This window comes from Indicator indicator, chromosome 35, assembly GCF_027791375.1.
Source record: "Indicator indicator isolate 239-I01 chromosome 35, UM_Iind_1.1, whole genome shotgun sequence".
NCBI classification, from domain to species: Eukaryota; Metazoa; Chordata; class Aves; order Piciformes; family Indicatoridae; genus Indicator; species Indicator indicator.
In genome coordinates this window covers 6819855-6841800 of record NC_072044.1, presented here as the reverse complement: position 1 = coordinate 6841800, position 21946 = coordinate 6819855, and the positions used below count along the sequence as shown (strand labels likewise).

Sequence of the window (21946 nt, the reverse complement as noted above, 5' to 3'; positions counted from 1 at the left end):
AGGGGGGAAGTGACCCCACTTTGGGACCCAGGCACCACACCAGGAAGGGTGCTGAGCTCCCAGCACCCCGGCTCACCTGACGAGATTGGGGTGCAGAACTTCTCCGAGTTCCTCCTGCGGATGGGGCCCACGTTGTGTAAAGTGGAAGAGCTGATGACGGAGGGGCCCTGCCGCAGGGGCGTGATGGGCGCCGTGGCAGAGGTGGGGGGATGAGGTAAACCATCAGGGAACGTGTCGGAAGTGCTCTTGGAGAGGGTGGCACTGGAGACCAGGTTCAGCTGCATGGACAAGCAGGAGGGAGGGCAGGTGGTTGGGCACTGGCACGGGGGAACAGCAGGAGATGGGAGAGGCCCTGGCACACCGGCAGCTTGGCAGGGATGGGCCATGGAGTGGGAAGCAAAGGGGCTGGGATAGGACAGGGTCTGCTGGGTTTGGCAGGGAGGGGATGCAAGCAAGGGGTGGGATGCAACTACAGGACAGGATGCAACTGCAGGAACAGCTGCAGCCATGGGACAGAAATGCTACCATGGGAGGAGGATGCAGCCATGGGCCAGGGACAAACCACAGAAGAGGATGGAACCATGGGATGGGGATGCAACCACTACCATGGGAATGGGATGCAGCTGCAGGAAAGAATGCAGCCACAGGGTAGAGGTGCAACCACGGGATAGGGATCCAGCTGCAGAACAGGAGGCAACCACGGGATGGGGATGCAACCACAGGAGAGGAGGCACCCAGCAAATGGGACGCATGCACTGCATGCCTGAGCGGGTGGAGCAGCTCAACAGGCTGGCACAGGCTGTGTTTCCCTCCTGCCTGGTGCCTTGCACCAGCACAAAGGCCCATGCCGAGGGTGCTGCAGCACGGTTAGGGCATGCCCACCCCCGGGGAGCCATCCAGATGGGCCACACAGAGCCATGGTGCCCATGCACAGGGGGCAAAGGGGAGGAGAGGGGGTGGCTGTGGGGAAGTAGGAGGGCAGGAGGGACACGCACGCTTACAGGTTGGCTGAAAGGCTTTGGCTCTGAGGGTCTCATGTGAAGATGAGCCATCATGGCCTGCAGACGCTCACTCTCCTTGGCTAGCTGTGGGAGGCAGGAAGCAGAGGGTCAGGCAGTGTTGGCAGTCACCCACTCAGGTGCCCCTGGAGCCTCCAGTCCTGGTTCTGGGTGGGCAACATCCTCCAGCGTCCCTGCAGCAGCCACCTCCTGAGAGCCACAATGGGACTACAGGACCCCTCATGGGGGGTATGGAGGCTGCTGCTGCTCCAGCTCTGTGTGTGCAGCCAGGTGGAGTCACTCCTCAGTCCCTCTGGCTGCCACTCACCGGCACGATCCCATCCTGGCCACCCACCCCAGCTCTTGCTCTCCTTCTTGGGTGCTCTGGTGCCAGCCATCCTCATGCCCTTCACCCTCCTCTAGCCTTTGCTGCTCACCAGCAGCTCCCTGTCCATCCACCCATTCCTCTGTCCATGCCTCCCTCCATCCTCCCAGGCCACTCCACATCGCTTTAATTGCGCTGCTGCCTGCGTGTTCCCCACAGCGCGCGGGAGGTGAAATATTCACTGTGGCATCAGGGGAAATTTTGAGCCCAGCGGAGGCGATGGGATCTGACACCTGCTCTCTCCCCGTCACCTTCCCTTTCCTCTGCCACCCCTCAAAGCTTGGGGCTCGTCTGCGTCCCTGCTTCCCTGCCAGCCGAGCGCCCTCCCTGGTGTAGGTGGCTGGAGCCAGGAGCCGGGCGAGGAAGGAGTTAAAAGCAGGAGGCAGAGAGGAGTTTGCCGCAAGTTTGGAGCAGGTCGGATGCCTGCGTGCTGTCGTGGTGCTCATTAGAGCTGACAGCTCTCCCCTCGTGATGCAGACACTCTGTGCTGGCACAGCAGGAGCTCCGCGCTGAAAACTTTATAATTGGTAGCTGCGATGGCAGGTTCTCCTTTCTGCACTCCCAGAGCTTTCTGCTCGCTTTTCAGCTTCGGTTTTCGCCCCCCACCCCCTCCCTCCGCTTCCACCCCCCCCCCCCCCCCCCTCCATTTCCCTCCCCTCTTTAAGCCCCAGTAATTGCTTTCAACCTCTGGCTGCAGCGAGGGGCTGAGGAGCAGGATGCGATCGTGCAGCTTCGCCTGGCAGCTTCCCCACCCAGGAAGGTTTAGTTCAGTCCCTCCCTACCCTGCAGCCTCCACTGCTGCAACTGAAGGTGGAGGCTTCCAAGGCTTCCACGGCCCACTGGCCCCTGCCCTGGGGCTGGCATCCCCTGTGATCATAGAATGGGTTGGGTTGGAAGCGACCTTAAAGCTCATCTGGTTCCAACGCCCTGCCATGAGCAGGGACAACCTCCCACCAGCCCAGGTTGCTCAAGGCCTCATCCAGCCTGGCAATGAACAGCCCCAGAAAGGGGGCATCCATGACCTCCCTGGGCAACCTGTTCCAGTGTCTTCCCACCCTCACTGTCAAGAATTTCTTCCTAATCTCCAGTCTCAGTCTCCCCTCTCAAATCACTGTCCCTCATCCTGGCACTCCCAGCCCTTGTCTAAAGTCCCTCCTCAGCTTTCTTGCAGCCCCCTTCAGGTAGGATGCCTACTGCCATGCACAGAGATGTGCACAAACTGCTCTGAGCTTCTGCCAGCCAGGCACTGTCATGCCATGGTGAGGCTCAGATCTCTGACAGACATTCCCACTTTCCTCCTTGACCCCTTTCAAGTCCCCAGATGAAATCCCTCAGTCCCACTCCTCCCATTTTTCTCCCTTGCCCTCTTCTCTACTGTCCAATTACACAGCAGACATCAGGGACTCGGTGAGGCTGGCAAAGCACTATTTAAAGAACTTCCTTTCCAAAAATAGCAGCCCTGGAGCTGGGCTCCAAAGAGCCCATGTTCAGCCACCAAAATAAGTGGCCTCATTTCCAAATTGCCCAGCAGCCCTGAGGGCTCTTGCTGGGGCAGCAGGACGGGGCATGAGGGCTGGGGCACAGCTCGTGCTGCCCTCTCAGACATTGTTTGCCTTCCAGGTTGGTTCCATCTCTTTGTACCCACCACAGGCACACTTTGGGCAGGAGATGGCTTATGCCTTCCTGCAGCCCCATCATCATCATTATCATGCAGGGATGGTGGCATCAGAGGGGGAACTAATCTGAGGGTCCTCCAGATCTTGATCTCCAACAGGTTGCAGCCCTGGGCCAACAAACACTTTGAGAAAGGATGATTGAAGTGAGCCCCTGGGGTGGCTGCTTCTCTCCTTAGGGTCCCAAACTTCACTACCCACCTCCTGCAGAGAGCAGCCAGGACATGGAGTGCAGAGTTGGAAAGGAGATGGCTTTTGGAGATGGCTTTTTACAGCTGTGTCCCTCAAAGGCAGGGCAGAACCCACCTGTATTTCCAGCTGCTGTACCACTTGCATCTGGACTCGACACTGGGCCGTGCTTCGGTCGTCAAGTGCATGTTCTGTGTTGAGGTGTCTGGGGAGGACAACAGGGAGGTTATACCTGGATGTCCCCAAAATGTGGGCCCTCCACTGGGCCCACACCTGGGATCAGCCCTGACCAATGGCCAGGGATGCTCATCAGGCACTGCCCCTGCCAAGGATGCTCTGGCACTCCAGCCCAAAGCTGAGGGAGCAGGAGGGAAACTGAGGCACAAAGGTGGCCAAGCAACCTGGGCTGTGCCTCCTCCTCAAATCTGGGCTGCAGGGCAGATGTACACAACTTGTGTTGTCTCCCACAAGTGTTGAGGAGCAGTCACTGATTGATGGAAAGTCAGGAGGAACCCAGGAGGAGCTGAGGAGCAGGTTTCCAGGACAAAGGTGGCTTAAGGAGGTTTGTTTACAACCTCTAAGGAATCCCTGAAGGCAGAAGGTGACACTTCCAGGGTGCTCCTCATCCCACTGCTTTCATGTCCTGTGTTTCTAAGGCACTTTATAAAGCATAAGGACCTTTGGTCTTCCCCCATCTCAGGCAGGGACAAAACTCTCAGCAGGGACAAGCAGCCAGTGACAGGGATACCACTCGTGGCAGAGCCAGGGACAGCTCATCATTGCTTTGGGGGTGTCCCCAGCGAAGTGGCAACCTGGGGACCCACCTGGCCTCAAGGACATTGCATGTCTGGGCCATGTCCTTGCTGGGGTGGCTGCAAATCCAGAGGTGTCTTCCCTGGAGGACTGAGAAAGGTTGAATGGGGATGCTGGGCATCCGGGCAAACTGTACCAGGGTTACCCCAGGAACACCCCAAATGGTGGCATCCAGTGCTGGGTGTTCCAGGGCCATGTCAGAATGACTGAGAGATTTCTGCTGAGACATCCCAGGAGATGTTCTGATGTGGAAGATGGCAGGAGTCTCACCCAGCTGTTTGTGAGAGCCTTCCAGCCCCAGCTTGCAAAAACAAGTTAGGTAACTGGGAGCAGCTGCCAAGCCCCTGTGTGAGCAAACCCCAGCCCTGCCTCAGCCCTGATCTGCAGGGCTGCAGCTGGACCTGGCTGCCTGCTCCTCTCCCCACACAGCAGACTGAGGGCACTGCTGGTGCTCCAGAAAAAAGGCCATTGAGAGCCTAGGCTGTGCTGAGCAGGAGAGGAGACATCTCCCAGCTTTTATAAACCACTGCTCCAAGGACAAACTGCCCTTTTCCACCCTAGCACTGAGGCCTTCTAAGCTCCTTCATGGAGGTGATGCTCAGAGGAGGCTCCGCAGCAGTGCTCAGGCTCAAAGTGAAGTCCTTGCTGCAGCTGGATTCAGGCTTTGGGAGCTGGAATTCTCAATCTGCCTGTCCCACACCATGGCACTCATGTTGGCTGTCTGGTGAAGGGCTGTCCCTTGGGCAGTTCACTCCTGCAGGCACCAGCTGTGCTTAGGGGGTCGGGACCTGGCTGGCACAGCAAGGCTCTGCTGGCACCGCAACCCAGCCCTGGCCATCCCCTGCCAACTCCAGCTCCAGCTCCCAAACTGGAGCTTGCTCATCTGCCCTGTGCCATGTAAACATGCCCACAGAGCCTGCAGGAGATGCCTTATCTAGGGTCACCCCATGAGTCAGAGGCAGAGGAAGGAGGATGCAGGAGCCTGACTCACTCAGTCCTCACCAGGCAACATTTCCTTTGCACCTCCTGTGCAACACCCCTGCCCAGCTCATTCCTGGGGAACCAGGAGGACAGTGTGCTCTGAGGGATGCTCCCACTGGAGCCAGCCACAGCAGGGGGTGGGATCAGTTTGTAGCCCCCCAAGATCTCCCTGGTGGAGAGCTGAGCACAGGCTGGTGAGTCTTGGCTGCTGTGCCGAGCAGACAGCTGGAGAGGCTTGGGGTGGGGAAGGAGCAAGCAAGCAAGCCAGCCAGCCAGCCAGCCAGCCCGTCAGCTCCTTCTGATGTCTTTGCTAAAAATCGTGGCTACAAAGAGATCTAATTGCAAATGAACTAATTAAGTAAACCTCTGACGAAGCGTGAAAACAATTTGTTTGACCCTGACGCTAGCAGAGGGCTCCTCGACAGCAGAGTTAATCAGTCAGCGCCAGAGCCCACAAGCAGTGTCAGCAGGCTGCTGCCATCTGCTTCCCCCTCGCCCCCCAGGAGGGGAGCAGCCAACTCCCCTCGCCTGCTGCCTGCTCCTGCCCGCTCCTACCCTCTCCTGCCCACTCCACTGGGCCTCTTCTCCTCTACACCAATCCCTGGAGTGTTTTCTCCTTCCTCATGGGACCCCCCAGCTCTGGGCAGAAAAACTTTGAGGTGTCCAGACCCACTGCCAGGGTCTCCCCCTCCACCAGCCCCATGCTGTCCCAGCCCAGGAGTGCAGGCTTTGCCCTCCCCTGGGAAAATCTCCCCCCAGGCAGGGGAGCACTTACTTGACAAACTGTCCCAAGTCCTCACAGAGGGTTTCGCAGCCAGGCCACTTGCATTCTCCGTGGCCATAGAGTGGGTGGGAGCCAGGAGTCTCTTCATGGGAAGAGCTACAGAGGACAGAAGGAGACGGTGTCAGGTGGGACAGCTGCAATGCTTCAGCGTTCCCACGCACGGGGCCAGCCCTCCAGGACCCACAGGAGGGGGTGATCACCCCAGTAATAGCTCCCATTCCTCCACAGGCACAGAAAACAGGGACAGGACTCGCAGGCAGAAACCCTCCCACCACCCCCCCAACCCTGTTGCCAGCTCCACAGGTGATGGATCCCTGCCTCTTCCACCTCTCCAGGGGTAAAAGCACAACGTGCCAGGACCTGACCCAGCTCTACCTGTCCCTTCTCGGCGTGTGCATGGTGCTCTGTCCATTGGGCAGAGGGTGATGGGAAATGGGAGGCGAGACCTTGGCGGCCGAAAACGAGGTAGAGTTGGAGGTGTTGGTGGTGAGGTCGAGACCTTCTTGCTTAATGCTGTCCTCAACGGGCTGGGCAGCTGTGACCTCCTTCCAGAGCTGCTGGAGGTCCGAGGGGCACACAGCTATAGCATGGGGAGCAAGCACCCAGCGTCAACAGGGAGAAGGAGCAGCACCTATGGGCACCCGTGCAGCAGGCTGGCTCAGTCCCTGTGCCCAGCCCTCAGTCCCTGTGCCCAGGCAGCACAGCTCAGCTCCCCAGAGCTCAGGCAGATCAGTGTGGGCTGTGCCACAGGAAATCATGGACTCATGGAATCACTCAGGGTGGAAAAGGTGGGGAAATCAACACCCAAAGCTGGGCACAGCCCTCTGTGCTGGGGGCTGGGGAGCAGAGGCTGCATGGCCCCATTTGGAAGCCCAAACCAAGCCACCTATAGCACCTGAGGAGCCTTGCAGAGCCCCTCTGGAGAGGAGGAGACCCCTGCTCTCCAAACCCCTCTACAAGAGGAAGCCAGGGGCCCAATCCTGCACACAGCCCAGCTCCAACTCCCCCGAGCTGCTCCCACCATTAATGCAATCGCCCCCCAAATTTTAGAGGGAAAAATCAGCATTCCCAGCCTGGGTGAGGGTCCTTACCTTGGGGCAGGGTCTGCAGGGGCACGGTGCCCTGCCCAGGCGGGAGGCTCACCAGCCCTTGGCGCTGCAGGTTTAACAGGTGCTGCTGCTGGAGCTGCTGCATCTGCAGGAGCTGCTGCTGGAAGGCCAGCTGCTTGTTCCCTAACGGCTGCCGGGAGACAAAAGGGAGAAATCAAAGCCTGTTATTTCCGAGCCTTGCAGCAGAAACCCTCGCAGGGGAGGCGGTGGCCCAGCGCCGGCAGCCAGGGATGCCTGCGGCGGTGGGGCCGCGGCCGTGCCGGTCCCCGTCCTGCCGCTGGGCTCTGTGTCTGCTCAGCTTGCGGCTGAGCCGGACGGAGGCTTTGATCTGTCGGAAGAGGAGGGGAAGAAAAGGAAAGGGGAAGGGAAAAAATAAAGCACTGGGAAGAGAGGGAGAGAGCAGCGCTGGGGGTTTGCTTGGAGCAGAGGCCCAGCTCTGCCGCCGAGGTGGGCAACCCCCCCCAACCCCCATGTGTGGAGGCTCAGCTGCAAGGTGAGCTCCCGTGGGTGCTGAGCATCACTGGTGGAAAGGGAGCTGCCAGCACCCAAAAGCATCCTGGATGCACAGGGCCCTCCTTTAGGCATGGAAATGATCTCTGCTTGCCGAAAATGACCATTACAAGACCCTTCCTGGTGCAAGGCAGAAAAAAACCCCTCTCTGCAGGTGTTGCCTGGGTAATTTTCTGCTATTTTATACTTCCAACAGCAGGGGAGCAGGTTCCCAGCACCAGTGTGGGTTCATCCACCCCAGCTAGGTGCCTCTCCCACCCATCCCCAAAAGCTGGCTGTGCTCTCAGCGACATAGCCAGCCCTAAACTAGTTAGGCAGGACAGGTCCTTTGGGAGGCACCAAGAAATCCATGAGAATTAACTGAAGGGGAGAGAATTCAATTAGGGCTGGGGCTGGGCAGCTGCTAATCTGGGCTGGCCATGAGAGGGGAGCTGCCCCGGGCCTGCCCAGCCTCATTAGCAGGGCAGGCGTCTCCGTAACCCCTTGAACCCCTCTGTTTGTGCAGACATTGTTTGCAGGTTGTGAGGAGCCAGGCTGGCAGGCAGCAGGAGCCAGCTGTGCTGTGCTGACCAGCACCAGCATCAGCACCAGCACCAGCCTGGCCCCTCCATGGCAGCTCTGCCATCCTGAGCAAGAAAACTCACCAAGCACTAATTTGCTTCCCCCCAAGTCTGGCTGCAATTGTGAGTTGGGAAACTTTGCTGTCTACATTGAACCTGCACCTTCATGTTCTTCAAATCCACATACACATCCTTCCAGCTTCACCAGACCATGAACATAAGGACCAGCCCTGGGAATTCCCATCCTGGTGCCCAGCAGATGAACAAATGCCTGGGCTAAACCAAACCAAAGCTCACTTCTCACTGGGGAAGCCAATGTGCCAGTCCCTAGAAAGCCACTGCCGCACTGCAGAGAGCCAACTGCACAGCCTCAGAGCCATGGTGGGACTTGATGATCTTAAAGGTCTGTTCCAACCAAAATGATTCTGCTGGGTCAAGAGGTGCACCCATGTGCAGATCCAGCCACCAGCAGCCACCAGCAGCCACCAGCAGCCACCAGCAGCCACCAGCCCAGAGCTCCTGAGTCAGGAGTTTGCCCTGGAGAAGGCAGGGTGGTGAGAGCCTGAACCTCAGCCCCAGCCTTACCAGAAATCTCACCCCCTGAGCTTCACTTGGCTCCTCTCCCTTTGGCAAGCCTCAGCCTGGCAAATGCCTCCCAAAGTCCCTCCCAGAGAGGACCCCTCAGCATCTCCTTGCTCTCTGTGTCAGGGCCAGATCCTGCATCTGGCCCCTACAGCCCATCCCTGCCTGCCAGGGCAGCGCTGGGGCTCGGGGTGCAGCGCTCTGCTCGCGGTGCATTAGCCGCAGCTGAGTGGGTGCAGCTCCCGGGGTAGGAGTCGCCGTCACTTTGATTTATGAGCACATCAGGAGGAGTTTCAGCGTGACACACAGGACTGACAGGAGCAGTTCATTAAGCTGACACCGAGGTTAGGCAGCAGGCAGCCCCCCCCTCCTGCATCAACCCCCTCCCAGGCCCTGCCAGACTCAGGAGAGGGACCACCCCCTCCCCCCTTCTCCAGCAGCTTTTGGGGCATGCAGAGACCCACTGGCCTCGTCCCCAGGGGATACTGGGGTCTCTCTCTGCTGGGCTTGGAGAGGCAAAGCAGGCAGGGAAAAGTGGGATGACAGACACCAGCTTGGGTGGCTCTTGCCATGAAGCTGAGGAGTTGTCTGGAGCCATCCCAGCCCTACGCCACAGCTCCCTGCCCCACCCAACACCTCCTTGCTCCCCCCACACCCAAGATGCTGCTGTGGGTTCACCTCTACACTCCAAGAAGGCTCTGGGGAGACCTTAGAGCAGCCTTCCAGTACCTGAAGGGGGCTACAAGAAAGCTGGGGAGGGACTTTTTACAAGGGCTTCTAGTGACAGGACAAGGAACAATGGCTTTGAGCTGGGAGAGGGGAGATTGAGATTGGAGATTAAGAAGAAATTCTTGAGAGTGAGGGTGGGGAAGCACTGGAACAGGTTGCTCAGGGAGGCTGTGGAAGATGATCTTTAAGGTCCCTTCCAACCCAACCCATTCCACGAGTCTATGAAAATGCTCTATGCTGTGCTGCAGCTCAGCCCCATCCTGGCAGGACACATGGATGCACATGGTCGTGCTGGGCCCCTTCCTCACACCCCCCACCGCCACAAAGCTCCTCTCAGACCGGGGCCACCGAGCATCCCCCCGCCCCGCCCCGCATCCTCTGGGACAGGATGCTGCCGACAGCCGTTTCCGACACGTTTCCATCCTCCACGTTCCCTCTTTTCCTGCTCTCCCTTTCTCCGGGGGACCTCCTTCAGCTACGCTGCTTCTGCCGCACGGGATGCTGCTCCCGGCGCGGTGGCACAAAGCTATTCCCACCTGCCGGTCCCTCTGTGCGCTCTCGGGGTTCCGGTGACACCCAGCGAGCCCTGGCAAGGGAGCAGAGGGAAGCAGGAGGCGCTGGGTTTACAAGCCTGCAGCGGAGCTGTAATCAAAAACCGTCCTGGATTTCCATGAAGGAGCCGACGCCGGCCAAGAGCGGCTCTGCCGCGGCATCCCAGACACGCCAGCTATTCCCTGGGCTGTCCCGGGAAACTATTCCCGGCAGGAATGGGCTGCTGCCCAGCTCAGGCTTTGTTAGAATCATCGAATCCTTTTGGTTGGAAAAGCCCTTGAAGCTCATCCAGTCCAACATTCTCTCTCTCTGCCAAGGCTGGGGCTAAACCATGTCCCTCAGCACCACATGTGTCTCTCAATCACCTCCAGGGATGGGGACTCCACCACCTCTCTGGGCAGCTTGTGCCAGCGCCTGACCACTCTTGCAGCAAATAAATCGTTCCTAATATCCAGCCTCAAACTTCCCTGTTTGCAACTCGAGGCCATTTCATAGCTTCATAGAACGGTTTGGGTTGCAAAGGACCTTAAAGATCATCCAATTCCAACCCCCTGCCAGGGGCAGGGACACCTCCCACCAGCCCAGGTTGCTCAAGGCCTCATTCAACCTGGCCTTGAACAGGTGCAGGGAGGGGACATCCACAACCTCCCTGGGCAACCTGTTCTAGTGTCTCCCCACCCTCACTCTAAAAATTTTCTTCTTACTCTCCAGTCTAAACCTATCCTCCTTAAGCTTCAGTCATTCCCTCTCACCCCATCACTTATTGCTAGGGAGAAGAGACAAACAACCACAACTGCAGCCACTCAGATTCATGGGGAGAAGCCCAGCTGGGGATTTTGAGGAGCAGAAACACTGTGACACCCTCTCACAGGGATCCCCTCACTGCTTTTCCCAGCCATGGGCAGGCTGGCAGCTGGACAAGCACCTTTTCAGCAGCATCTAAGGCCCCTTCCCCCCTCACTGGCCACTCAGGGAGAAATTTCTGGTCTCCTCTGTAGCATTTAATTAAAAGTTAACACAGGCTTTGAAAACCAGGAGCCCGCTAAGCAAACCCTTTGTTCGAGCTTAATTATATCCCTGTTCCTTGCTGCAATATAACATCGCCACAGCCAAGAGGAGAAGTCCTTGAGGAAGCTCAGATTTATGCTTCCCTCATTTCCCAGAGCACCAGCAGCTACTCCAGCTCCCAGAGATGGCTCTGATAAAGCCTGACCCTGCCTAAAGATGCCGACGCCCCGCAGAGAGAGCCTGGGTCAAAGCCTTTTGAAGGCTTGAGTGGGTGCTAGCCTGACCCCCCAGCTGCTCAAGCTGTCTTATTCCCCCCACTGCTAGCGTGGGCTTTGCTGTTGAGCCCCATCAGTGTGCAATCCAGACTCAAACTCTTCCTTCCTCAAAAGAAAGCTGAGTTTTGAAGTGCTGAGGCTTGAGGAGTGCAGCTCAGGGGGTTGGGTTTCAGGAGGGCTGACTGCAATCAGCAGCTCCAGCATCACATCCCCCTGCTTGCTCCTCATGATCATCTGGGGATAGAGACCCAGGGGCTCAGCTCCATGTCCCTTTGTGCTAGGAGCCTGAGGAAGGATGCTCAATAGAGAGGGAAGCTCAGTCAGAACTAGGCTACACAACCTGGGCCAGGGCCAGGATGCTAGGCGAGGGTTGAGCTGAGCCTCCTCTGCACCCCATATGAGGAGGATTTGGGCTTCACTCTGGGCTGGGAGGGAGGGGGTCACGACCTGCACCTCTTGCTAGGGAGGGTTGGGTGCTCTACCAGCCCACACCCATTGACTCCACTGCTACCCACACCCCCTCCATAGCTTCCAGATGTACCGACAATTACGCAGTGCCGAGAACGGTGCAGCTTGGTGCAGGGGAGAAATCACAGATAGGGAGCAGGAAGAGCTCCCAGCACCCAGACTGGCCACCCCAGCACCCCCCCAGGGACAGGATGTCCCCCGTGTCCCATCCTTGCTGGCTCCCAGCCAGCTGCCCTGGGTGCTGGGATTCTCTCATACCTTGTTTTGTGCTGGTTCCCCCTTCATTTGCTGCCAGATCTGATGGCCCAGAACCCATCAGCGTGAGCTCACCTCTTTGGGTTGCTGCTTTCCGGCTTGCTGCTGCGTCAATAGCTGCAGGTGAAGCTGCTCCTGTTGCTTCTTGTAGTATTCCTGCAACTGGGAGGGATGGGAGGGGAGAGAGCAGCCTGGATTAGCAGCAGGAACATCCCGTTCGCATCTCCCTGCCTGGCACTACCCTGTGCCCAGTGCCAGGCTTTGCCACAGCCATGCCAGCTCCTGGCACTGTGCCACCAGGGCAGGCTCTTGGCTGCAGCTCAAGAGGAAAAGCAACCAGTGAAGGAGTCATGGCTGGAGAAGAGACCTTGGGCACATGCTGCTAAAGGTTCTGGATGCCCACAGCATGTAAAATGCCCAAACAGCACCAGTGCCAAACCTGCTGCTTGTTTGCATGCCAACCAGCTTCCCCGTCTTGCTGCCACTGGCCTACCTGGGCACTTTGAGGGGGGTCACAACCCCCAGCCTCAGCTATTTCCATGTGTCCTGGGGATTTTGCAGCTGTACTGGGAGTAGTTTTTGATGGGGTGGACAGGAAACACCAGGAGGTGGGAGAGCCCCTTGAAAGAAGCAGGCCCAGGTGCTCCGGCACCTAACAGTGTCTCAGAAGTGGAGAACCCCCAGCTTTTGGCATGGAGGGACCCCAGAACAGCCCTTGGCAAGCATTGTGAGATGGGAACTGGGAAGAGGCTGGGAGCAGACATAGCCCCTGGTGTGGGCTGGTGCAACCCCATGGCTGCTGGGGGCTCAGACCTGCATCCCCCTTCATGAACAGCACAGGGAAGCTGGGACAGCCCAGCTCTGTGCAGCACCCTGCTTAAACCAGAGAGGTTTGGTGCCCAGTAAAGAAGGGAGAAGCAGCCCAGCCCAGCCCAGCCACCAGCCACCAAAGGGGTCCCAGTCTGCAGAAGGCAGCTCCAGGACCTATTGGGGTTGAGGCCAGCTCTCACCCTGGCCCCTAAACAAACTGTTGGTGATGGATTTGCTGGGTGCAGGGAGGGGGGCACAGAGGCACGGGGAGGTCAGCGAGGCCCCGGCGGCCCCTTCCCAGCCAGCCCAGCCGGTACCCTGGCGCAGGGGCTCAGGAATGCCCCTTTGTATGCTGGGAAGCCTTTATCAGCTCCAGGCTGACAGCAGCAACTTTGCTTTTTCTGCCGGGGGAACAGGTTTGGGAGGGTTGGGTGTTTACCCCAAAGCCAATCAAAGGCAGGGCTCTGCGGCATGGTCGAGCGCGGCCGCGGGAACATTGGGTCAGGGGTGAGAGGTGTGATGTTTGGTTTGCTCCCGGTGGAGAATTCGAGCTATTCCGGCCTGCGTTGTTTAACTTGCAGTCAAACGTGTTTCTTTATCCGGCTCCAAAGAGGCTCGGGAGCAGGACCCACCCAGGGTAGTGTTTACCCTTTGTTCTTTCCCTGGGGCCAACCTTGAGTCCTTATCAGGCTGTTTGGAGTAAACAGGTACTGGAGGCAGGAGGAAGGGTGTGGAGGATGCTTGTGGGATTTCTCCTTCTCTCCCTCCCGCTGGCAGGAGGTGTTTACCCAAGCAGACCTGTTTTGTTTCAGAGTTGAGGTTTGTTGTTGTTGTTGTTTTTTTTTTTCCCTCTCTTCCTTTTTTCCCCTCTTCCATTTTCTATTTGATGGAGTCCTCTGGAAAAGCTGAGCTGGGCCATGAGAAACAAACCCAGGTCTGAGCTGGACCCAGGCACCTGCCATGGGGGTTCTGCTTAGGATCTGTTGAGCCAAGAGCATCCATCCTGACCCCAGCTCTCTCCAAGAGCTGGGCAGCCCCAAAGCAGTCCTTGTACAGGAGCTTTGAGACCCTGGCTGAGGCAGCAGCATCCAGCTTTGATGGCACTGTTAGCACCCACAGCTCTTTCATCACTTGGTGCTGGATATGCTGGGAATCCCCAGGGAAATATGGGGAAACACCAGGAGCCCAAGCAAGAAAGGACCCAACTGCCTGCCCCCAACAAGCTCCAGCCCTCAGGGACCCCAGTGGGAAACCTCTTGGCTGGATGCAGCTAAGGCACAGCCAGCCCAGGAACAGCCTTACCTGTTGCAGCATTATTGCCTGCTGCTGCTGCAGGAGGGCCTGCAGCTGGGGGGGGGAGAGGATCTGCTGCATTTGCTGCGGTGTGATCATCTGTGGGGACATCATGGCCACGGACACAGGCACCTGTGGAGAGGAAGACCATGGTGCCACTCCCAGTTACAACCCTGGAAAACTCTCCTCAAGCACTCCCAGCCTCCAGCTGTCTCCCAGCCCCAGGCTCTCCCAGGGTATCCACTGAGCCCTTCATCCCTGCATGACCTTTGGGTGAAGTCTGTGGCCAGTGCTGGGGACATGCCAATGGCACAGTGGCACTGGCACCTGGGTGAAGCTTCCTAACCCATGAGTGCCCCTCACCCTGAGGGCAGGATGCTCTCTGTCCCCCCATTTAGTTGGGGGCATCAAGAGGAGCCAGCAGCATGCAGCCAGCTCCAAACCACAGCTCCCTCCCCTCCTGTGGGCATGGAAAGGTGCCAGGCACCTCCTTCCCTCCAGGTCCTGGAGGATGCAGGGAGGAGGGAAACACGGAGGGAAGTGGGGAAGATCCCAATCACCCAACTAGGTTTGCAAAGCAGAGCATGGAGGAAGGTTACCAAGGCTTCTCCACAGACACATCAAAGCTTTACCTCCAGCTGACACCAGTAACTCACCTCATTACCATGCCAAGGGCAGGGAGGGCTGAGAAACCCTGCCAGCCCCTGCCTTTGGTTATCATAGCTTGGGTCCACACCCCCACAGCAAAGTGCTGGGGAAGGTGTCAGTGATGGATCCCAGCCCTGCCCGTCCTGCCCAGGTGGAGCAGTGCATGGCCACCAGGAGCTGCCTTGTCCCAGCCCTCTGCCGATCCCAGCAGCCCAAAGCCCTTCCCAAGGCTCGGGGCAGGGTTGTGGCTCTGCTGTAACTCAAGCAGCCTTGCTGGAGGCTCCCTATTCCTCCGGAAGCAGATGAGCACTGCGGGTTGGGAGCCAGAGAGCCAACGATCGACCAACCTGCCCCTGCCTGGAAGCCTCAGCTTTAAGCTCATCAAGCTCCTTAGGACTTCCAATCCAGGAGGAGGAAACTCCTCAGCATGTGGGATGTGGCAGAGCCAGGCTCCTGGTGCAAGCCAAGGACACAGATTTGATCCAAAGCAGACAGTTTCTCATCCTCTCACTCCAGGGTCTCCAGACCTCTGAGACCAAGGGACAGAGAAACAAAGCAACCAGCTTCAGAGCACTAGCAGTCCAAATGAGAGCCCAGTACCTGCCAGCTCCTCCTGCCCAGTACTCCCAGCAACGACCAGACTCCCCAGTCTGGACCTGCTGTCCACACTGGGGAGCTGCCTCCCCACTCCAGTCACCCTGGTAGAACCCAGAGCAGGGCCAGGACCCCGAGGACAGCCCTGTGCAGTCCCTCCCATGCACGGTGGGTGCTGAGGCAGGCTGGAGCAGGCTGACCTTCAGGAGAGATTGCAGAGGCTTATCTGTTTGCTCAGGCATTTGGCTGGAGGGAGGCGTTGCAAAGGGGCTGAGTTTCATTTGTTGTTGAGATTGCTCCCCTCCAGCCCCCTTCGTGTCAGTTATTGATTAATTGCTGCCTGTTCACACCCAGGGGCTGCTGCTGAGGCACCTTCGACTGCACTGCCTGGGCTGGTGCTGGAGGATCAGGAGGCTGTGGGAGCATCTCCTTCCCCCCACTCTCTGCTCAGCCCTGGTGAGGCTGCATCTGGAGTATTGTGTCTGGTTCTGGGCTCCCCAGTTTAAGATGGACAGGGAACTAATGGAGAGAGTCCAGTGGATGCCATGAGGATGATGAGGGGACTGAAGCATCTGTCTGGTGAGGGAAGGCTAACAGCCCTGGGGCTGCTTAGCCAGGAGAAGAGCAGCCTGAGAGGGCATCTGACCAATGCCTGTAAACATTCACAGAGTGGGTGTCAAGAAGGGGCCAGGCTCTGTTCAGTGGTGCCCTGTGACAGGACAAGAGGCAACAGACACAAACTGGAACCCAGGAAGTTCCACTTCAACATGAGGAGAAACTTCCTTACTGTGAGGATGACAAAGCTCTGGAGTAGGCTGCCCACAGAGGTTGTGGAGTCTCCTTCTCTGGAGTCTTTCAAGACCCACCTGGGTGACCCTGCTCTGGCAGTGGGGGTTGGACTGGATGCTCTCCAGAGGTCCCTTCCAACCCCTACTCCATTCTATGATCCCTGGCAAAGACCTGCAATGCCCAGCAAGGGCTCTGGCCCCCACTGAAGCAGAGCTTCTCCCCCAAGAGCCCAAATCACCCACTGTGGTGGCACCAGCCTCAGGGAAGAGCTGCAGCTTGGGCAATCAGGTGCTCTCAGCCAGCTGTGCCAAGCCCTCAGTGAACATCTGGGGAAGGAGGGAAGCGTTTGGGGCTGCCGGGCAGCAGCGAGCAGGCTCTGCTTGGCCACTGACTGCTGGCTGAGCGCTCTGCTAATTTCCCTTTGCCAATTCATCAGCTGGGCAACGTGCTCAGAATGAGAGCCCCTAATTATTTGCTCCTCCACATCCCCCCCCAACCACCACCACCACCTCCATGGCAGCAGCCTCCCCTGCCCCCAGCTCCGGCCGGCCCCTGGTACACATCGGTTGGCATTTTGCAAACGGGAGGCATCCTAATTACCGGAGAGTTCTAACACCTTCCATTTCTCGCCCGGCGGACTGACACCCTGTCAAGAGCAGAAGAGACTTGCCAGAGGTTTTGACAACACTAATTGCCCCTATAATCTAAAAACACAAAGGAGAGGCGATTAGTGGAGAGGGCCTCGGCTCTCGATCCGACACGAGGTTTTCACAATGTTACAGCAAAACAAAAGCGACGCTCTCTAGAGTTTGATGGCTGCTAACAAAAGCAGAATTATATTTTCATACAACCTCTGGTGGCATGAAATGGCTTTTTTTCCCCTTTTTTTCATCATGGTTCCACACCCCCACACCCTCCCCCCCTCTCTCTTTCTTGCCCTCCATGCTTGGATGCAGCGCTGACATGAGGGAAATGGTGAGCGAGGTGTGAATGGGGCAAGGCCTGGAGGTGTTGCCTCCTTCCCTGGAGGTGTTTAAAGTCAGGTTAGATGAGGCCTTGAGCAACCTGGTCTAAGTGGAATCATAAAGGCCTCTAAGATCATCAAGTTCAACCATCAACCCAACACCACCATGGCCACTAAACCATGTCCTGGAAGGGGGAGTTGGAACTAGGTGATCTTTAAGGTCCCTTCCAACCCAAACCATTCAATGATCATCAAGTCCAACCATCAGCCCAACACCACCACAGCCACTAACCTGTGTCCTCAAGTACCATGTCCTGGAAGAGGGAGATGGAACTAGATGATCTTTAAAGCCCCTTCCAATGCAACCCATTCTATGAAACTGGTGCTCAGCCTGGTGAGGGTCATCTGGGTTCCCACTCCTGGCTAAGGTTTCCATGGAGGGCATGACAGCATGGGTGGCCTCTGGGATGCTGAAGAGCACATTTCAGCCCTGGCACTCCATGATCACTGGTGTAAAAGCTTCCCTGTGGCAGAGGATGAGGCCAAGCTGGCATCCCAGGACTGGCATCCCTGGACTCTGGGCAACGGTCACCTCAACATCTTCAATAGAGGTGGTCACAGCCAAAGGGCACCAAGCAGAGTGGCATGGGATGGGTACAAGGTCTTAGGAGTGCCCAGCTGCCTCCTCTCCATCCTGTCCATCTGCACTTTGGTGGCACCAAGGTCCCTCGGTCCCTCCCCAGGCACAAGAGCAGCCAGGGACCATCCTCACACCCGGCAAATCCTGTGGGAAGCAGGTCCCCAGCAGCCAGCCCTGCAGCAGCGGCTGGTCCCCAGCCGACACGTCAGGAGCTGGCATCTGCCAGACACCGAGTCAGGAAGGGTTTGACTCAGGGCTTGGCTGGCTGCCACCCCACAGAACTGCTTACTAACAGCTCCAGCTGCCTCCCAGCAGGGCCAGGCGCTGCGGCTGGGCCGGGAGTAGCCTCTCCCGGGGGTGATTTTCCAGGCGGTGCCGGTTGTAATCCCTCCGTGCCAGGGGATGGGGCGGACACAGCTCAGCAGGCAGCGGGTGGGAAACGAGACAGGGATTACAGGGGAAGCTTGGAGAGGCTCTGCCAAAGCTGCCTGAGCCAAACGGGATTTGGCCGTAAGGCAGCGGCCCGGGGCGCCAGGCTCCCAGTCCCCTTCTCCTCAGGCTTAGTGCTTGGGCTTTGGCTTCTTTTTTTTTTTTTTTTTAATGAGAAGTGAATTGCAACTCCCAGCCATGAGGCAGAGCAGGAAAAGCCACGACCTGACAGCCAGACCTGGCTCTCAGCACCGTGGGGCTGCCCTTGGAGGGAGGGCTGCCCTCCTCTCCTGACCCCTGGGGCAGCCAGCTTGGCACGGAGCGGGAGCAGGGACATCCCCCCTCAGCCTGGGCATGGGAGCAAGCCTGTGGTGTGCTCAGCCCCAAAGCATCCCTGCACTGACCTTCACCTCCCAGCCACACGTCACGGTGCCATGTGCTGTGTCCCCGGGGGCAGCACGCTGCCACCGCTATGGGAAGGAGCATTGCTAGGTCCACACCTCAAAGCACATCTCCAAACTCCTGTCCCAGCAGCACAGACCTTGCTCCTGTTGGCCTGGAGGGGCTCTGGCATGGGGGGGATGAGCAAACCTCTCCCCACAGTGGGTGCACACCAGCTACCTAGGGTGCTGGATGCTTCCCACAGAACCCAAGGGGCCGCACATCCTCATCCCTGATCCAGTCTCAGTGTTTAACTCCCAAGGCAAAACAAAAGCAAACACAGCTGTGCTGCTTTCCTGGGTGTTAAGCAACCTTTCAATTCCAAACCCAACAGGAACAAACCAAGGAGGTTGGTGAGGGAAGCTGTGAACCAAAGGGGGGAAACAAAACCCACCAAAAGCAGCTTCTGGCCTGCTGATTCTAGGGGCAGGGGATAAGCAAAACCCACCCCCACCAGAGCACCTGCTTCTGACTGTTGCAGCTGGCAGAGAGCAAACCCTTCACTTGGAGCCCTTCAAGCTCACAGGCATGGCCAGGCAGCTCCAGGCAAGCTCCAAGACTCAGCTGGCTGCAACCATCTGCAAGAGCTTCCAACGCCTGGGGCCAAGCAGCAGTGCCACTCATACCAGTGCCACCCCAGCCATGGTTATATGCACTTGATGGGTGGCACAGGGCCACCCAAACACTGCTCAGCCTCTATCCCCTCTCTGCTTACACCATATTATGTCTGAACCTTAACAAGATGGGACAGAGATGATGACCCAAAACTTACCCAGGGCCAGAGGAGAAACCCACCCCAGGCCTATAAGGGAGATCCAGCTCCATGTGCCAGGCTGAGTTTTGAGGCTGTGGGGTTATTTAATGAGTATTTTGAAGAGCACCAAAGGAGTAACTGCCCTGAGTGGAGGTTGCAGGAGGGTGGCACAGGGTGAGCAGGCAAGGGGGCACCAGCATAGCTGTGTGGAGGACAACCAGGCTCTGCTGTCCACCTGCACGCATAGAAAAGCCCTGGTGTGTTCCCCCTGCGTCTGTACCCTCGTTAGCTCAGCTGCCCTGCCAGGGAGGCACTAATCACAACTAATTGGGCTGCAGGTCACTAGAAGTTGAAAGGGAGCTGGCTGGGGAATGCTGATGGCGGGCTGGAGCTCTTGCTGCCCTTCTTAGGCCCGGGAGGAGCTGCTGCCCCTGGGCATCACCAAGGCAGGACTGCCAGGGGCCACATCACCTCTGTGGGCACAGGGTGCTGGCATAGCTCTTCATGCTGATGCAGTCTGCAGGGACTGAAGTGATTTGTTGCTCCCTTGTTAATCCACAGTGCTGTGGGTGCCATCGTGGTGGTGATGGGGGTGATGGAGAGGGATGGTGGCAGTGGGTAAGGGCTGGCAGAGCTTGGGGCTCCAGGAAGGAGTGGGGGGAGCAGTGGTGGGAACTGGGGATGGACTGCAGTGCTACAAGATCAAATGGAAAAATCCAGCACTGCCTGAGCCCAGACGGACAGGCTGCTGGGTTTTTTCCTGGAGAGGGAAGGCAGAAGGGCTAGTATTGATCTGTCTTCATTACCCATTTCACTCAAGTTTCAAATCAACAAAATACACTTTTCCGCTCCGCTGCCCTCCCCGCTGCAGCAGACAAAAGAAAAGCAATTTCCCACAGCTTGCTCCAAACTCCTCTCCCCTTCCCTCAGTGCCCTTCAGCCCCTCTCCCATTCCAGAACCTCAGCAAGTTGCTCCCACTGGCAGCTGGGAGACCCTTGGCTGCGAGGGCTGAGCCGGAGAAGGGGCACAGTGCCTCCAGGGCAGAACTGCTGTAGCACCAAGCACCCGAGGTGCTGACTTTCCAAACATGCTCCAGCACCTCCTGCTGTGGGCTTTACCAGCAGGATCCTAGGAGGGATCCACTGCTCCTGACCAGCCTCATGCAGGAGAGAAGCAACTGCAACAACTCTCTTCAAATCACAGAATAGTTTGGGTTGGAAGGGACCTTGAAGATCATCCAGTTCCAACCCCCTGCCATGGGCAGGGGCACCTCAAACCAGCCCAGGTTGCTCAAGGCCTCATCCAGCCTGGGCTTAAAGACTTCCAGGGATGAGGCATCCACAGCTTCTCTGGGCAACCAGCATCTCACCACCCTCATAGTGAAGAGCTTCTTCCTAATGTCTCATCTAAATCCAACAATTTGTTGGCACCTGCCAAGTTTCTGATAGTTTTCAAGTTGCAAGGAGAAATAAAACCACTTGAAAATGCTTTGGGGTGGGATTTTTAGGCATTGTTTTTGGGTGCAGCTGTAACTCGGGCGGCAGCTGTGAGGTTCTCCACACCTCCCTCCAGGTATCAGTGGGGAGAGAGAGCTCCAAAACAAACCCACCCCAAGGTCCTGCCCAAGCCCAGCAGCTCCTTGTTTGTTTTCAAGCTCACACTGTCGCCGACTGTCGTTAATATTCCTGCTGGCTCTGTGCCCCACAACCATCCTGGCCCCATCAGCAGGGTGGCAAAGAGCTGCTTGCTGCCAGCCCAAGTGCAGGGGCTTGGTGAGCACAGGGAATTCACAGCACTCCTGGGTGCTGGGGCTTCTGCTCACCCTGCCCATGCTGGGACCCTTGCGGCTTCACAGATTGTGTCGGGTCGGAAGGGAGCCTCAAAGCTCAGCTTGTCCAACCCCCTGCACTCAGCAGGGACACCTCCAACTAGAGCAGGCTGCCCAGGGCCACATCGAGTCTGATCTCGAATGTCCCCAGGGAGGGGGCCTCAACCACATCTCTGGGTGACCTCCTGCTCACTTTGCCTGGGACTGGGAGCCAGGAGCAGAGGGCAGGTCACTGAAACAGCTTTGCCCCCAAACCCCCAAGAAATGTGGAAACTGTTGGATTTCCACAACCGAGGGGGAACTGTGGTGCAGCTGCACATCCACAAGCAAAGCCCATGGGGGGGGCCCAGGCTGGCACCCCAAGGGCACCCCTTTTCCCCAAACAATGCTCCAGTCAACCCCCGCCCAGTCCTGCCTGGTTCCCCCCTCCCTCTGCAGCCAGAGGCTGCTGCGCAGGGACTCAGCCTTTCTGCTCCTCCTCCAGCCGTCCTGGCCAGTCTCATCCACACCACTGCCTTAGATAAACTTCCTTTCAAAGGAGCCTGCTTAATCCTCTATCTCCCCTCGGTCAGATCCCGCTCCAGCTGCCGGCTGGGCTCGGGGAGCCGCGGAGGGGGGAGGAAGAGGCCGTTCGCTGCTGAGTTATGAGCTATTTCTGACTCACGTCTACAACTTTCACAAGTCCTTTTGCAACATAAGAAGGGAGGAGGGGAGAGGAGCGCAGATCCAGCTCGCTCCGGCAAAGCCGCCGGCCAGATGGGCAGGAGAGAAAACAGCAGCCAAGGGGGAACGGGATGGGAAGAGAGCAGCAAGAGAGCCAAGAGCGAGGGCGCCACAGCTGAGAGCAGCGAGGGGTGGGCAGCAGAAGGGCAGGCAGGAGAGGT

General features: G+C 57.8%; 1 protein-coding gene across 5 annotated transcripts in view; it reads right to left on the bottom strand.

Annotated features, from left to right (window-relative positions):
* FOXP4 (forkhead box P4) overlaps positions 1–21946 on the bottom strand; it is a 39422-nt gene that overhangs the window by 6537 nt on the left and 10939 nt on the right. For 2 of the 5 annotated variants that reach the window (XM_054395922.1, XM_054395924.1), the window contains 8 exons: positions 13984–14106; positions 11947–12033; positions 6915–7062; positions 6199–6403; positions 5815–5919; positions 3363–3450; positions 990–1085; positions 77–245 (listed from right to left, as the gene is read on the bottom strand). In XM_054395922.1, coding sequence (XP_054251897.1) covers positions 77–245; positions 990–1085; positions 3363–3450; positions 5815–5919; positions 6199–6403; positions 6915–7062; positions 11947–12033; positions 13984–14106 — 1021 coding nt within the window. Of the gene's footprint in view, positions 1–76; positions 279–989; positions 1086–3362; positions 3451–5814; positions 5920–6198; positions 6404–6914; positions 7063–11946; positions 12034–13983; positions 14107–21946 lie in introns of all 5 variants that reach the window. The other 3 variants (XM_054395920.1, XM_054395923.1, XM_054395921.1) reach the window with 2 other exon arrangements.